The 16,838-nt window shown below is 51.9% G+C and overlaps 1 protein-coding gene across 5 annotated transcripts in view; it reads right to left on the reverse strand.

Moving 5' to 3' along the window:
• TRAF3IP1 (TRAF3 interacting protein 1) overlaps positions 1–16,587 on the reverse strand; it is a 67,230-nt gene extending 50,643 nt beyond the window's left edge. For 2 of the 5 annotated variants that reach the window (XM_032638272.1, XM_032638271.1), the window contains exons 1-8: positions 16,340–16,582; positions 13,095–13,163; positions 12,508–12,669; positions 10,576–10,719; positions 10,066–10,470; positions 7,600–7,671; positions 6,462–6,537; positions 1,808–1,903 (exon numbers count right to left, since the gene is read on the reverse strand). In XM_032638272.1, the coding sequence (XP_032494163.1) occupies positions 1,808–1,903; positions 6,462–6,537; positions 7,600–7,671; positions 10,066–10,470; positions 10,576–10,719; positions 12,508–12,669; positions 13,095–13,163; positions 16,340–16,462 (1,147 nt within the window). In that variant the 5' untranslated portion in view covers positions 16,463–16,582. Of the gene's footprint in view, positions 1–1,807; positions 1,904–3,414; positions 3,517–6,461; positions 6,538–7,599; positions 7,672–10,065; positions 10,471–10,575; positions 10,720–12,507; positions 12,670–13,094; positions 13,164–16,339 lie in introns of all 5 variants that reach the window. The other 3 variants (XM_032638270.1, XM_032638273.1, XM_032638274.1) reach the window with 3 other exon arrangements.
• Between the last annotated feature and the right edge of the window lie 251 nt (positions 16,588–16,838).

Here is a 16,838-nt window from a genome sequence, read left to right on the forward strand (position 1 = left end):
TGGAAGCCATAATCAATCTGGGAACTTAAGGAACCCTAACGACTGCTGGCAAACCCTGAATTCCGGAAGCAAAATGACTGCCAGTGCAGGACGACACTTGTGATGACAGGGACCCGGGGTGTGTGCAGTGACAGGACTCAAGGGAGGAAGGGTTTGCGGGGGAGGGAGGCTCACTAGGGCCACCCGGGGACAGGGAGCGCACAGGACTCTGCTGGCGGCCACCAGGTGGCGCCAGGCTTCCTTCTAATCTCCACAAAGCGCTCAACTGAGAATCGCCTGCTGCAATGCTCTGTGCTTCTTAAACACTGAGCTTTTATTATTTTCACACATGCAGATAAAGATCTATAAAGATCCATAAAGTCTAACATATGTCTAAAGAACTACCCCAATTTATTTTAAATCCAGCATACCATCTCAGAACAGCGCTGACTCACCCTGACCTGGGGCTCTCGGTAAACTTTACATATAAAGTGACGGGTACCAAAGCAATGGTGCATGACATGTCTGTGACAAGCCAGCCACTTCATGATCATCACCTCATTTACCCTCAAGGCAGGTCTTCTCACACCCGTCTACCCACGAGGAGACACTGGCTCAGAGGGCACACCTGTGCGGCTCGTTCCAGGGCAGCAGGTACGCAGGCTTGGGTTTGGATGCGAGGTGTGCCCACGTGGGCCGCCCAGGGCCTGCGCAGGGCAAGCCCTCACTCAAGCTTCGCCCCGCCCACTCCCCTCTCCTGCAGTACCAGGACTGCCCTGTGCTGCCCCCCACAGGACCCCGCCTGTGGCTGAGAAAAGCTCCTGCAGAAATGAAATAAACCATCACAAGATGCAGCTGAATTGCAACGGGCGTGGCCACTGAGAAGGGCATTTTCATCCGTAAGAACTCATTCTGTCCCAGTTTAGGTCGTTCGGTCCGCCCACACTGCTCAAGACGCAGATAAACCACACAGAGCTGACCTACTTGGAAGAGAATAACCCCAGACCATCACTGCTGAACCAGCGATAGAGCAGACGGCTTGCAAACACACCCCTCTTAGAAAAGCAAAAACTAGTAAAGGGAGAACGCAAGTGCAGAAAGATGGGCTTATTGTTATTCTAGCTACAGTTACAGAATGTTAAAAAACCAGGTAGATCCGAGGCAAGTTCAGCCTAGAAAAATTTTTATCTTTCCCTGGAGGCAAGATTTACACTATTTTTCCCCTCAAATGTCACTCAAGAATTGCCGTATTTCTGAAGAATTTAGTTAAACGTCACAGAAGACTCCATACAGTTACAATCTCGGATCATCCCACCGAAATTCCATATCCGTACGTCTAATCACCCGGTATCAGCACGGTGAGGATGTGCACACACGTCACACTGCCAGCCTCAAATGTAAAAGGTGTGCCACGGGGACACCTTCCCCGGGTGCTCCGAGCAAGTTCCTGTGGAGCATTTTCTTAACAGAACACAGCAGAGCACGCTGCAGAGCTGAAAGATAATTTCTCTAACTATCCACAACGCTTTTTAAAATTCCAGGAGTAAGATGAAGAAAGCATTTTGACTTAGATGCAAAGATGTTACACATAATAAAGCATGTAAAGGTTAACTTAAAGCTGAGTTAATCTTCTTTATCATAAAACTTAGCAAATTAAAGCAAACAGACTGTCAAGTCATTTCTGTTCTTCAGTACACTGTGGGAAAAAAGACATCTGATGAACATTAAAGTGGTTAGAAAAATAAAGAATAATGATAACCCCACTGAGATGTAAATATTTCATACCAAAGCGGTGAGGAATTTAAACTAAAGAAGATATTTTTCTTACCTATTTCGGAAGTTGTAGTTTCCTGATCTGGTTCATTATTTAATCCAGACACTATGGGGTCTAAAATTTTAGCTGAAATATCATCCTCCTTTCTTCCTGACATAAAACAGTGAACAACAGATTAAACTATTGCAAAGGTTTTCGCGTTTGGTTGCTTTGGCTGGGATTTACAAGGGTTTATGCCAAGGTCACCAACTAACTGTCCCATCAACTCAACGGTCAACCCTCAGCCTCCACGGGACCCGTCTCGGAAGCGCTGGATAAGCCCCTCCTTCTCCGGAAGCCCCTGGCTTTCAGGGCGCTGGCTCTCCAACCCCCACAACTTGCTGGCCTCTGTCTCCTCTGCCAGAGCCCTCTCCTCCTCTCCGACCCTCGAATCCTGGGCTCCACGCTCCCCGTAGGCCTTTACTGCATGAAGGCCCGTGCGCTAATCTGGGAACCCCCAAGTTCTTCATTTTAACGTCAGCTTCTCCAGCTCTGCCCCTGAACCTCAGGCCCACACGCCCGCCCGCTGTCCCAACGCCTCCACCTGCTTGTTTCACAGGCATCTTGAACTTAACGCCTCTAGAACGGATCCGCCAACCAGCTTCTCCCAAAGCCTTCCCCACTTCAATAAATGACACCACGGAGGTGCCGGACACCCCCGACCGATCCCACCTGTGATTCCTCTCTAACAGGCGCCGTGCAGTCCATCGGCGCCACTGTCATCCCTTCCGCGAGAGCAGCCTACCCCGCCCCCCGCCCCGCCGATCTCCACAGCAGTGACCTTGGGTCCCAGATGTCACGGCCTCTCACCTGGATGCCACAGCACCACCTAACTGCTCTCTGGCCTTCATTCCCACCCCTGCAGTTTTAACGGGGGCACTTCTCAAACCTAAGCCAGAGCCCGTCTCTGTCCTGCTGGGCACCCCCAGGACCTCGCTCCCACCTACTCCACCATGCCCCCAGCCTGCCCGCTCACGAGCCCCTTCTCCTGGCACCTGCCCTTCTCTCTGCTGCAGCTTCACCACCCAGCTTCCAGTCACCCAAACAGGCAGGGCTGTCCCCAGCTCGGGGCCTCTGGCCATTCCTGGACGCCCACAGGTCATGTGCTCTGTGACGCTAGTGGACTCTGTCCAGACACCCCCTCCTCAGTGGCCCTCCCTGCCTACGCCCCCCTCCACCTCTCTCGGCTTCACCTCCCTTCAAAAGACTCATGGTTAACTAACACGAATGTATACATCCTGAGTTCTCTTTATTGCCTGTCTTCTCCTTCTAGATCATACTCTCCACGAGGGCAGGTACTCCACAGATATTTGCAGAATTAAGGAAGGAAGGCTCACATGGACGATTTCGGCCAGTGAGGGAGTCACGGACGGGAATCCATGCACGGCGGGGGCAGCCCCGTGGCCCAGACAAGGGGGCCCACGGGTCCCCTGCCCCTGCTCCACTTGGGGCCGAGAACAGTGCTCTAGCACCCGGGCCCGCGTCAAACAGGCGCATCTCCTCCGCACCACCCACAGGGCTCCGTCTGTTTCACGATCAAACGGAAGCAAGGCATCAGGCGGCTAAAGGTTTCGAGTCGCAAACCCTCACTTGCAGCCTCCCTGGGGTTCACTCAGTCTTACCGAGCTGTTTCCCGGTGTGTTCCTTCTTAGCTTTACTGCAGGAAGAGTTACGTTCTTTTTCAGGGGAGAGACTATTTTCACTGGTTCTAGAATCCCTTCTTCCTAACGTGAAATTGCACAATGAAAATACGTATTAAACTTCATCTGCGATGCTGCATATCATCAAACAAGTGACACTAAAATGCACCCACGAACTCCAGGTGATTTGCTCTGCTAGTCTCCACTGGCTAAGGATAAGCAAAAATTATCATATTCTTACACAGAATATTGTTTGGATCCTATAGGGATTCTAGTATGGCCTTAAGATTCTAAGTATGTCTAAGAAACGTGATGCCCTCCCTCTCTAGTAAAGGCAAGGCTTCTCTCCTGGGCGGGAACACAGAGGGCCTGTGTCGCGCACACCTCCTGGGTGCTGGACCCTTCCCCTAAAGCTACCCGCTAAAGCGAGGCAGCACGATAGGGCGCAGTGCCAGCTTTGCTGGGCAAGGACCCGGGGTGAGGTCAGTGCCCGACTGGCAGAGAAGAAAGAGTTCACCAATTTGTCGACAGCTCAGTAAACCTTAATGTCATAAAGCTGGCAACTCTGATAACCAAATCTCTTAAAGATCAAACAAAAGGAACCCTACAGTTCAAGCTTACCGGTTAACTCACATGCTAACATCCTGAGTTATTAAAAAAGAAAAGCAGATGATGCGACCATCAGCTTAGAAAATCAAAACATCAATGGAACAATTATGGGTTAAGATTCAATACAAGCTAGATTTAAGATACATTTACAAAAATCAATAAAGCTTCTATATTCCAACAATGATCACTAAAAATTAATGACGGGAAGAAAGATACCATTTCCAAAAAAACTGAAAACAAAACAAACAATCGAGCAATCCCTGACTGACAGACACACCCAAGCACCCGACACACATCTCGGGAGAGGAGGAGACCCCTGTCTAACTTGAAAGTAGAGGTATCCAATCTTCCCAGAATAACGAAAGCCTAAGTTTCACCCAAGTCCAATTACATCCTGATCCATTTGTTTTGTGGGAGGTGGGATTCTTTGACTAATGAAATGATTACAAAATACATGTGGAAGAATAGCAAATAAAAGGGCTTAAAACGTCTTTGAAAAGAAAAACGATAGGGAACTAGTAGTGAAACAGAAAAACAGTAGAGCAAAAACAAAAACAGAAACACCAGATTCCAGACTCCAAAAGGCATGTGGGGAGATCACAGAGCAGGAGGGAAGGGAACAATTATTTAGTAAGTGACCCTGGAACACCTGATGAGTTATTATGAAAAAATAAATTCAGAGCCTCATTTTATACCATGAATTAAAATAAGAGATAACCAAAAAGATTAAATATTAAAACGTATGACAAAACACAAACCTTCATCTCTCAAATCTCTGGAAAAACTACAGAAAAAAGACTGGTAGCTTCCAGCGCATAAAAATTAAACACCTAGGCAAGTCAGAAACCAAACAAAATTAGAATAAAAAAAGTGGAAAAAAAATATAAGAAACAAATACTTATTTAAAAATCAGCAGGGGGGTGGTGGTGGGATGAATTGGGAGATTGGGATTGACATACATACACTAATATGTATAAAATAGATACCTAATAAGAACCTGCTGTTAGCACAGGGAACTCCACTTCCCTGTACAGTAGAAACCAACCCAACACTGTAAAACAACTATACCCCGATAAAAAAAAATGAAACAATAAATACTGAAAAAAAAAATTGGCAGATGTCCTTAACATACAGGGAGCTCACGCAAATTAAGAACACTCAGACTCTGAGTGTTTTCCGTCTATCAAAATCAGCAAGCCTTTCAAACAAATCCCCGGAGAAGGTGTGGGGTAGAGGGTACAGACAGTGTCCACTGTAGCTAAAACCTTACAATGTCCATAATGGCCCTCTGTGCCAGTAATTATACCCTGGGAACCTATCCCACAGAGATCGCCCAAAAGGAAGAGAAAGTTTCTGGCACAAAGAAGTTCACTAAAGCATTTATCAATGTCAAAGAGTGGAACTTACCACCTAAGTTCAATTTCTCAGTGAAAAATTCTAACTACTACATTCTTGCCATACTTCTTTAAGTTTTACAATTTAGGAAAAGGATGACTTTTCAGGAACTATTACTGCTCATTCAAAGTAATTTCATGCTTCCACTGAAAGCCGCCGATACTGCCGGCCTCCAACTGTACTTCCCTGCATTGGACTGACATTCTTTCCCTACTTATCGGTCTGTCACAAGGAGACACATCTTCGGGCAAACCCAGGCCAGGCCCGTTTGCTTCAGCTTCAGCTTCAGCTTTTAGCATGACTGCCAGTGACATTTTCTGCTATGTTTTAAATGCATAAACATCACCCGTCTAAGGGCAGGATGCTCTTGAGGTCCGTCCTGCATCAGGACTAAACTTGCTTACCCATTCAGAAGAGTCAGTGAGACACGGATGACTGATACATATTTCTGGAAAATTAACATTCAGTCACACCTTTTAGACTGGAACACAGATCACGCAGGCGTGCTCTGCCCCTGGTGTCGTGAGCTCACACGTGTGCAAGGGCATGCACGTGCATGTGGGTGTGAAAGCCATATATCGTCATCATTTTCACTCAGTCTTTGTTCATTCCTTCCAAAGGCAAATCTGCTTTCTAGTCACAGAAGCTTTTTCCTACTAGATGTTGTGACTAAAGCAAAGAATCTAGTATTGGGTTTCCCTGGCGGCACAGTGGTTAAGAATCCGCCTGCCAATGCAGGGGACGTGGGTTCGAGCCCTGGTCCAGGAGGATCCCACATACTGCGCAGCAGCTAAGCCCGCATGCCACAACTACTGAAGCCAGCGCGCCTAGAGCCCGTGCTCCACAACAAGAGAAGCCACCGCGATGAGAAGCCCGCACACCACAACGAAGAGTAGCCCCCACTCGCCACAACCAGAGAAAAGCCTGTGCGCAGCAACCAAGACCCAACGCAGCCAAAAATAAAACAAATTAAGAAAAAAGCATCTAGTATCTTCAGCTACATTGTATGATAAATTTTGCAGTACCTTCCACTGAATTTTTGGACCGCCGTTTTGATGTCTTTGTTGTCACTGACCTGGATGCTCCAGTGGAAATCTCAGTCTTAAAGAAAAGAGAATGAAAAAATAAATTAATTGATGTACCACAGAGTGACACCATGAGCGATTTATCATTCAAGCTCAAGGAAGAACAAACAGGAAACACAACAACATCCGTGCGCATTCAGAGGGGAACTGACTCCAAGTCAGCGCGGCCAAGCACTTAAGGCCTAAGAGTGTGAGTCAGAAGGAAGCCGAAAGCTCTTTCACTCTAAATGCAGAATTCCACTTTTTGGTACAGCCCTAAAAAGGTCAGCCGTCCACTGACCATACCTTGAGAATCATTGTCTCATCAGATGAGTTTATGGGGACTCGCCTTCTGTCGCTATATGCTTAATTACCTCAATGCATTTGTGAACAACTCTGAGAGTGAAAACGTACACAGTGTGTTTAAACAGAGCGTAAATCAGAGAAAACAGCACATCCCGTCCCTCCCACCGCTGGCTCAGTTCCCTGGCCCGACCCCTCCCTCAACCTGCCACGAGGGCCTCTTAACTAGCCTCCCAGCCTCCACTCCACGCCTGTCCATCTTGCCTGTGGCTGCCCGGATATACTTTCTGAAATGCAAACTGGATGATGAAGTTGGGGTGAGTCTAACCTCCCCAAGACAGCCCGGCCTGGCCTGGACCTCACCCACAGGAATTGCACTGCAGGGTCCCACCGGGCCAGGCAGAGCTTGGACGGGTCCCTCCAGCCGGCCCTCCGGTCCCTGCCTGCCTCGTGACTTAATCCTCTCCCAGACTCCTCCGAAGTGCCACCTCCATCCTCTCCCAAATGACTGCCTTACCCCTCTGTACTCCATATATCATATTTGTCACATAAAGGTACGAGGAGACCCAAGAGTCCACCACAGAGAAGCAGAGAATAAACACACCCACCTACTTTACAGGCAGTAAACCCTTTAAAGCGGTACTTTTACAACAAAATAAATATGGACCTATTGTGTGTGAGCCTCTGCCACGCCCCACCCCGTGCCTCCGTGGACTGGGGGTGGACCACACACAGCACTTACTATTTCAACACAGCTATGGGTTTATGTCTCTCAAAATTATTTTTTCAAGTTTACCTCTGTTTCAGCTTTGGAGTCTTTGAAAGGTCCATCTGATGACTTTTTAGACACCTCTCCTGAGCTTGAGGACTATAAAAAAAAATTTTTTTTTCAAACTCTAGAATTACTCAAGTCTGTAACATCTAAAAACGCGCCGAGATGTTTTCTCTAACGCTGACCAACAACAAGATAACCCTTCACACGGGAGCACCATGTCACATCCCAGCCCCGCCCCACTGCGGTCACTGTGTGGCCTGGACCTCCAAAGGCCCATCCAAGATCTCCACCCACTGGGGGCTGACCAGGAGGCCAAGGGCAGCAGGGGCAGAGCCTCGCAGGGAACTGCAGGGAGCAGCGTCTCCCAGGCCCACACGGTCCCTACGCCAGGCCAGACTTCTCGGAGATGTTCCAGGGACACACAGGGAATCTGGAAACGAGGGAGTCGCCCACTCCTATCTTCTGTGAGGGAACCACTCTCACCTCCCAATGGAGCGGTTCTTTTTGAGCAAAGTCTCCAGACGCTACATCAGGAAAGCACTCTCAAAACAAAAATGACGTGAAAACTAAGCATGTTAAATCAACACCTTAAAAAACCTCACACTTAAATCAGCTCTCAGAAAGACGTATCTCGACATAAGGAGTAGAAGAGACACAATCACTGAGATTTTCCTCCATGAAAAGCAGTGGACGCCTGTTGAATACTTCAACAATTAACCATCCTCATGACTTAACTATGAAGGTAGCAGACTATATCCGAAGTAGTTTCCTGTGCGGGCCGGGCTCTGTGCCTGGGTCCCCCCAGCCCGGAGTGCTCAGTTCCCTGAAGACATGGGAGGAGGGCAGCACCCACACGTGGCCACTCTGACCTCAGACTCATCCTCCACCGCCACACGGGGACACACCCGTGACTTCTCAGAGTGCCTTCACACCTGCTGTTTCACAGGCTGAGAGTGTCTCACCATCGTCTCTTCTAAGTCATGGGATTCGACTGGAGGCTGCAGACTGCCCGGCAGGGCCCAGGTGAGAGCTGAGTCTCCTCTTCCCTGGAGCTGCCCTCCCGGAAGCCTCGAGGCTCGGCTCTCTGGGGGTCCCACCACTCCTGGGGGAGACAGCAGCCTGCCCCCAGAGCCCCGTTCCACAAAGGAGCCCCAGACGGACACAGAAGGGCCAGTCCAGCAAAATCACCACGACAGGTCTATGAACACCTGCCTTCAGCCAACAAGGGCCAGCTGGGAGCAGGAACGCAGTCCGTTCACCCTGGTCTCACGCACTTAAACAAAACCGTCCCTCGCTCGTGGCTCCAATACGTCCCATATATCCACCCATAAAAGTTCTCTTTGGAACTGTCTCTCTACTTAGAAAACCAGTCCCACCACCAGCAACCTCAGTGAACGTCACGGGTGGGACACTGGGTCTGAAGGCCTGGAGGGCTGAGGAGGTGCCCCAGGCAGGCGCTGCCTCGTGAAGTGCACTAGAATGTGCGAGCACCGCACTAAAACCGGCTCCGTGAAAGACTTTTCTTCGACCTCTAAAAAGAAGCAAAAGACGGGGAAGGCCTTGGTTATTTCTAAAACTCCTACGGGAAACCACGCTTTTATGATACATACGCCGTGCTGGGTCACATGACTCCAGGGTGTCCCTGGGAGACCCCAGGGTCCCAGGTAGCATACCGACAGCCAACAGAACCACCGAGCAGACCAGCTGCCAGGCCTGGCGCGCAGTCCGTCCCACGGAGCCCGCTCACCTCCCGGTGCCAGGGATGCGAGGCCACAAGACCAGAGGCCGGCTCGGCAGGAAAGAGCAAGCTGGCCCCTCACCGCCTGGCCGCCTCACTCAGCAGACCTTGTACTTTCCCAGACCTCAGCTTCCTCCTTTCTAGCAGCTGGAGACCAGAGGATTTCCAGGACCTGCCCAGGACACTTTACAGTCGTCTGATGTCCCTGCAAGAACCAGCATTTGCAATGCCAGCCCTGCCAGGAGACTTACCCTATTTACAGCGGGTCCGAAATAACCTGCACGTCGAGAAAACAGAGTCTGAAACCAAAAGAATTTTCTGGAAAACCCTAAATGTACCTGAAAATTTAATTAAACAAGAATTCAGTAAACTGAGGTCTCATTTTACTCCTCTGCTAATGCTTCAGAGACTTAGAAAGTATCCCTAATCCTTAATAAGCGCAGCCATGCCCACACCCCGGGGACCCCACACACTGAGGCTGCCTGGAAACGCTGCTCACAAAGCCACGGGGCCCACTGATCCCCGGTCTCCAGGAGAACGCCCAAAGGCACACACACACACCGCAGACAGGAAAAGCAAAAACCAGTATCACTTTAAGGTTCTCCTAGGAATCCACGACTGTCAGAATTTTAAACTGGTGATAAAGAAATCCAGTTTCCTAATCACACTACAACCAAGACCAGAGTCATTGTGGAGAACACCACGAACCCTTTCTAAGTTAAAGGCAGAGGTTTTCCAACAGGACTTACCTTTCTCCCCGGCTTCTCGCGCTCGCGGCTCCTCTCCCTGTCAGGGTCCCTGGAGCGCTGCCCGTCCCGCACCCTCTGCCGGGCCCGCTCCTGGCCCTTGTGTCGCTCGCGCTCGCTCTCCCGGTCTTTCCACTTCTCCTCCTTTCCGCCCTCGTTCTTCCGCTCGCTCTCCCGCTCTGCGTCCTTGTCCCTGGCCCTCTCCGGCCGGGCCCTGTTCTTGGCCCGCTCGCTCTCCCCTTCGTGGCACTTGTCTCTCTCGGGATCTTTGTGTCTGTCTCGGTCATTCTCCTTGGCCTTCTCCCTGTCCCTTTCCTTTTCTCTTGGTTTGCTTTCTTCCTTTAATTCCTCTTTCTGTTTTCGACCTCCGCTTGTATTTCTCTCGTTTATTTCAGAGTTTCTTCTATCCTAGAAAAAAAAAAAAAGCTGGATGACAATATCACTTATAAACGTCTACCTGAACCACAAAAAGCCTCATTATTTCATTTTCAGATGCACGTAACTTGCATTCACCTCTTTATCCTTATGAACCCTGGACGCTTCCTCCCTCACGTTCTTATTATCCAATTCTTGAGGTTTCGACGTCAGTGAGGACCTTCCTTTTGTTTCCGCCTTCTCTCCGGCTAACACTCTCTTCACCGCATCGTCGCTGGAGAGCTTGTCCCAACGTGAGGAAATAAAATGCAAGGTTGCGATGAAATTAGTACGTTTAATAAACATGAATGTCAACATTCAAAGATTGCTCATTAAACGGAATCTTTGTCTCCTAATGGATTTCAAAGGATAAAATATTAAAAGGAAATGAACGTTACCACAGACAACGTACAGCATCTCCTCTAACCGAGCCCTCCAGCACTCCTGCGGTAACAGCGCAGTCCACTCAAGCTAAATGAACCCTGGGTCCCTTCTACCCAAGGTGCCAAGAGTGGACGTGTGTGCTGTTCAAGGACACCAAAGCTGGCCACACGACTCTACGACACCCTTCACTTCTCACGGGGCCACAGAGGCCCAGCACCGAAAGGGCCTAAGGAATGATCTAACCGGAGCCCCATCAAATGCCAAAATCCCTTCTGCAGCATCCCTGACCGCCCCCCAGAGTCTCTGAACACCTCGGGTCAGGAATCCCACTGGCCACACACTCCCGCTTTCCGCAAGCCTGCGCTGAGTGACTGCTACACGCCCGGCACTAGACCGCGGGCCGAGGACACGCTGCACACCAGCGAGGCGGCCAAACACAAGAACCAAAAGTCAGTGCGCTGGGGGAACACGACCGGGGTTCCAGCAAGAGCAGCCAATCCCACACGGCTCCCGGGAAGCAGCTCCGCACAGAGAAAGCAGCAGCACAAGCGAGGGAGTGACACCAGGGCAGGAGCCCTCGGGGTGCAGGCACAAGGTGAGAGATGAGAGAAAAGGACCAGAGGAGGCGGGCTTCGTGAGCGGTGCACGGAGCTGGGGGCGAGGGATGCAGCAGGAAGGCTAGTCAGATTTGCTTTTTGGAAAGACGAGCAACGAGAAGGATCTGGGGGTGGGGGCGGGGGACAGAGGTCAGCGCACTGGAAGATCAGCCTCTGCGTCTCCATGCCTTGGACCCAGCACACCAGGGCGAGGCTACCCTGAGGCCCCGGGGGCCAGTCTGATCCCACTCTCCATCTCCCACTGCTGCTGTGTGAGCTGAAGCCCACCTTTCCCATCTTGGTAACATGGAAGGTTAGCCCCCAGCCCATCAGGTCCATGAAGGGCTCTGTTAGCCATGCCCTTGATAAAGGTCCAACTCCGCTCTCCTGGGGGCTACTCAGATCCCACAAAGAAGGCAGGCCCTGGGGATGACCTGCTCCTATGGCCCCAGCTGGACTGTGAGGGAGAAGCCAAGATTCCAGCCCTTGGTGAGGATCTCAGGAAATCCAGTCCCTGCACAAGTGAAACGGGATCTCTTTGAAGGCAGCACAGCTCTGCAAACACCCACCAGGGGAGAGGGAGGGATGGAGGGGAGGAGGGAAAGAGGGAGGGAAGCAGACCCAAGAGGCTGGAAAGGCGGGCAGAGAACAGGGACATCCCATGAGCCCCAAAGATGAAGAAAAGCAGCTCCTCCGGTCACCCGGTTGGAAACAGTCACCTGCCCTGAAAGGAGGCCCGAAAGGAGAAAGGATTCAGGGCTCAGCAGGCCAGGCACGCAGCCTCCAGCCACGTGCCCAAGAGCAAAGTGTCTGCGGAGTCCCTATTTGATGCTGACAGCTCGTAGACCCTGAGCGTAGCACTGCCTTATCTGTTTCAGTGTGCAGCTTTAAACTACTTCTGCAACTCGGAGGCTCCAGGAGAGGTGGGGTCAGACTGCAAGCACAGGGTTAAAACCCCCTCCTTAAGCACCTCGGCTCCGCTGCGTGGCCTGCCCTCCCCATCTGGTCATCCCTCCCGTGCTGGCAGCCTCCAGCTCGGGGGCGGCGCTACCTTGTTGAGACAGCACTTTCCGATTCTCTGGAGCAGCTCGTTGGTCCTTTCAGGCTCGTGCCCGGCCACGATGCGAGCCGGTTTTGCCAACAGTGGCTCTCCGGAGACCATGACCACCACGTCTATGGCCTTCTGAAGGAAGCTAATTTTGGTGTCTTTATCCTGAAAGATTTCCATTTAAAACACAAATATTAAAATACTTCAAAAAGAGCTTGCATTGTCTTCAGTATGTCCAACAGGCACAGCTCCCATTTAGATAAGAAGCTATTTTTAGATGCGTGGTAAATTTAGAAATCCTGACTCTATAACAACAACCACCAAAAAAACTCTTCAGTAAAGCTTTTAGCTGTAGGTGGTGGGCTAGCATCATTTACCTTTGGAACACTCATTCCACCTCTCCAGGATAACGTTAGCGTGCTAGGCAGCTGCCGCAAAGACCACGAAGCGAGGAAGGGCACGTGGCAACGCCCAGAGCCACCAGCCTCGCATGCCAGCCACAGGTCAGCCGTGAGCGAGGGGCCACCACAGCGCACCGCTCACAAAAGCCCTGTTCACGAAGGCGAGCAGGGACAGCGCCTCAAACCTACCTTAACGCTGTCGGACTTCATCTCAGCGTCTGTGTAGAGGCCCTTCATGAAACCCGTCATCCTGATCACCTTCAAAAGATAAAGCGAGGCCATGGTCAGCGCCCCACGGGACAGCCCGTGCCCTGGCCTCGCCCACTGCCCACGCTAAGGGCCGCCTGGATCTGTCTACGCCCAGGACGTCATTCATCCACTGACGCAATGAGCACTGAGCGTCTGCCATGTGCCAGGCCTCGTCCCGGCAGGAGCCAGCCTGGTCCTCACAGAACTCAGCCTGGCTATGACAACAGGTGAACACGATGGACCCGCAGGGCTATAACGGGGGACAGGATCCCTCCTAATCCAGGTGCAGGAGGCCCTGGGGAGTCGGGGACCACTTCCCAGAGCAAATCATATCTAAACTAAGACCAGAAGCTTACGGGAGAAGAACTGGGGGAGCGGGTATTGAGGAAGCACGTGACAGGCAAAAGAAACAGTCCCACAGGGTCCAACTAGGTCCTGTTCGAGGAGCCAGAGGAAGTTTGACAAGAGGAGCCTGAGGCCAGGGAGTCGGCACGAGCCTGACTGGATGGCCTTCGAAGCCATCAGGAATGTGGACTTAGCCTCACTACCACGAGGAGGCCCCGAGGGGTGCACAGACAGGAAATGGCCTCCTGTGAGGATGGCTCAGGGCAGTGGAGAGCGCGGACTTTGGAAAGAAGAGGGACTTCCCAGCCTGGGTTTCTCCTCGCCACTGGGTCACTCACTTCCTGGGACACAGGGGTGCTCTGTGCCACGTCACTTTTGCTCTTCCCCGACCCCTTCCTCTCCTCAGTCAACCTGGACCTCCCAGCTACCCCTCAGTCAGGCTTTGGGGGTGGTGATGTGTTCCGTTCCTCCCCACCTCCAGACACACCAGGGCCCTGGCTTCTCTCAGACCAGAGGTTTTCAAAATGCGGCAGGTCACTATAAAGTCAATGTAATGGGTAGCAATAAGCATTTTTTAATAAAACATATAAGAAAATATCAGACTGCACTGTATGTGGTTAGGATGAATATTGCCTATATGTGTGTGTCCTGGGTCAGATATAAAGAGTATTTATTACCTTAAAAAAAAAGACAGTCCCACACTAATATTAGGCTCCTTCTCTGAGACCAAGCTACAACTAGCTAGCTATTAATTAAGCTAGCTTTCATTCCTCAAACTACTTAACAGCTGTGCTGGTTTTCTTCCTGACAAGACAGGTGGAACATCAGCAGTACCCTGCATTTAACATTCCTGGAACTTCTGCATCCTCGAAAGGAAAAACCTTTGGAGCTTCTTCCAGTGTGCTGACAGTTAAACCTGTGAGCAGTCATTTTAACCAACAAGAGACATGAATTTCGCAGGATCAGTGCTTCAATTTATGAAAGAGGCAGAGTTGGTTTAGCAGTAGCTAAAATACTAACAGGGACATTTGAATACAATACTCAGGGGCAGTGAAGAATTTTCGTACAAGGATCTGCACATATTATCTGAAAATGCTTTCCAGATGTCAACTGTCCTAACATCTTTATTGAGTAGGTGACAATTAACGTATTTATCTTTACACAGGTAGAGAAATTAATTTTGACCTTAGATTAGGAAAAAACTGAGGAAGAAAAGCAGACCAGTGGATCCCGACTGGGAACACGGAACTCCTTCCCCACACCCTGGCTACCCGGCCAACCAAGCCGATTCCTGCCCGAACCTTCCTCCTCCTCCGCCCTTCCAGGAGGTGGGGACAGCAGCCACCATGAGCCCAGGGCCACACCAAGACCCACAAGACGAGGTGTGGCCCCCAGCCTCCTTCCTGGCTCTGTTTCAGTGAAGAGATGGGACTAACACAGAAAATGAAAGTGTGAGGCTGGGCGGCAACCGCTGTAGTTGGCCACTCACCTCCTGGCTAAGTGACTTGACCCCTCCTGGGTTAGAGGACGCTACCTGCCTACTTCACAGGGCGGGGGTGATGCAGCTCAAGGCCCGGCTCCCACCAGGCTCTCCACGCAGCCACGTCCCTTCCCCAAACACTGTCCAGGGCAGGTCTAAGTGCTGCACTAGGTTAGGAGGAGGGGGAGGCCAGTCAAGGCAGCCCTTGGGATGTGGGTGGGTTTCAAGAGAGCTGTGAGAACGATTAGGGTTTTTAACAGAGAGAGGCACACATTGTAAGCTAAGCTAAGATAGCAAAAACAAGCAAAGCAAAATTTGTGTAATTTCCAGCACCTGCTGGAAAGAGTGAGAAGTGAAGTTTAAGGACAAACACAGGGCAAGAGTGGGAGCCTGAGCCCCTGGACACCTGCAAGTTCGAGCTCTTAACTCCCCAAGAGCATGCCCGAGTTTCCAAGGTCAACACTGCACTCAGGTGCACCACGGAAATGGGCGCTGCCACCCTGAGTTACAGGAGCCTTGACTGATTCCATTCAACAATGAATGTTTGTCGTGCACCTTCTGTGTACCGTACCCAGGATATGCCAACAAACAAGCTACCGTCCACGTCACTCAGGAATTCACCAGCCAGTGGGGAAAAGTTTACAGACAACCCATCTCAAGACATGCTCTTCCGTTTATCAGCAAACACTGACCTGCTCTTTTATAGCGTCTTCTTTTCAGGTCCCCTAAACCACCTTCAATCAATTCACCCACAGGTACTGATTAAGCATCCAGTATGTGGTGACCACAGTGGAGCAGGTGGAGGGAAACTTGGGGAGAGGGAGTTTATACAAAAAAAAAAAAAGAATGATTTCTTTCTCCCGGGATTTGTAAGCACTCTTCACATGCTAGACACCGCAGCAAAAAAAATCACAGAAACAGCTTTGCCAGGTAGAGTGGAAGATGTGCTCTAAGAGATACATGGGTAGGATGGGAAGAAATAAGAATGCTCTCCAAGGGGCCGGGAGTCTACCCGGAAGAGGGGGCTCAGGGGGTTGGCGCGAAGGGGAGCACAGGGGTGAGAGCAGAGGCGCCGCGGAATCCGGCCAAAGCCCGGCTCCTCGGGCAGGGGACGCGCTCGGCGACGCGAGGTCCGACCCTGACGCCAGCCCTGGTCCCGACCCACAACCCGGCAGTGACCCCCGACCCGCATCCCGACCCTCACCCCGACCCCCACGAGGGCCCTGACCCCCGACCCGCACCCCGAGCCCCACAAGGGCCCTGACCCCCGGCCTGCACCCAGACAGCGCACCGGGACCCCGGCCCCGACCCCGACGAACCCCGGACTGCACCCCGACCCCCGCCCCGGCCCGGTGCTCACCTCCGTGATGATGTCGTGCAGGTAGCGGAACGGGGGCTTGTTCAGCAGCTTCTCCGTCAGCGGCGGCCTCCGAATCACCTTCCCCAGAGCCTCCTGCGTCCGCTTCACCACCGCCGCGTTCATGGCGGCGCTGCCCGCGTCTCGCCGGCCGCCGAGCCTAAACCCCGCTCCCCGGCCGCCGTCGACCCCGCCGCCGCCGCCAGGTCCGGCCTAGACGCGCCGCTCGGGTTTCCATCCCACAGTGCACCGGAGTCGGCCAAGGCGCGTGCGCGGGGCCGCGGCCCTCGGTCGCCAGGGCGGCGCGGCCTTAGCAACGGACCGGCGGCGGCGCCCCGGCCCCTGTCCGACTGCGCGCGCACGCGGGCGGCGTTTGCGGTGGGGCTGCCTCAGCGTCCCTGCCCGGTGACAGCGCCGAACCCCTCCACCGCTCAGCAGCCTCGGGAAAAAGCTGTTCGCCCCGCGTTAGAGGAGCCCTCCCGAGGACTGGATAGCAGCAACG

The sequence above is a fragment of the Phocoena sinus genome, chromosome 7 (assembly GCF_008692025.1).
Source record: "Phocoena sinus isolate mPhoSin1 chromosome 7, mPhoSin1.pri, whole genome shotgun sequence".
NCBI lineage: Eukaryota > Metazoa > Chordata > Mammalia > Artiodactyla > Phocoenidae > Phocoena > Phocoena sinus.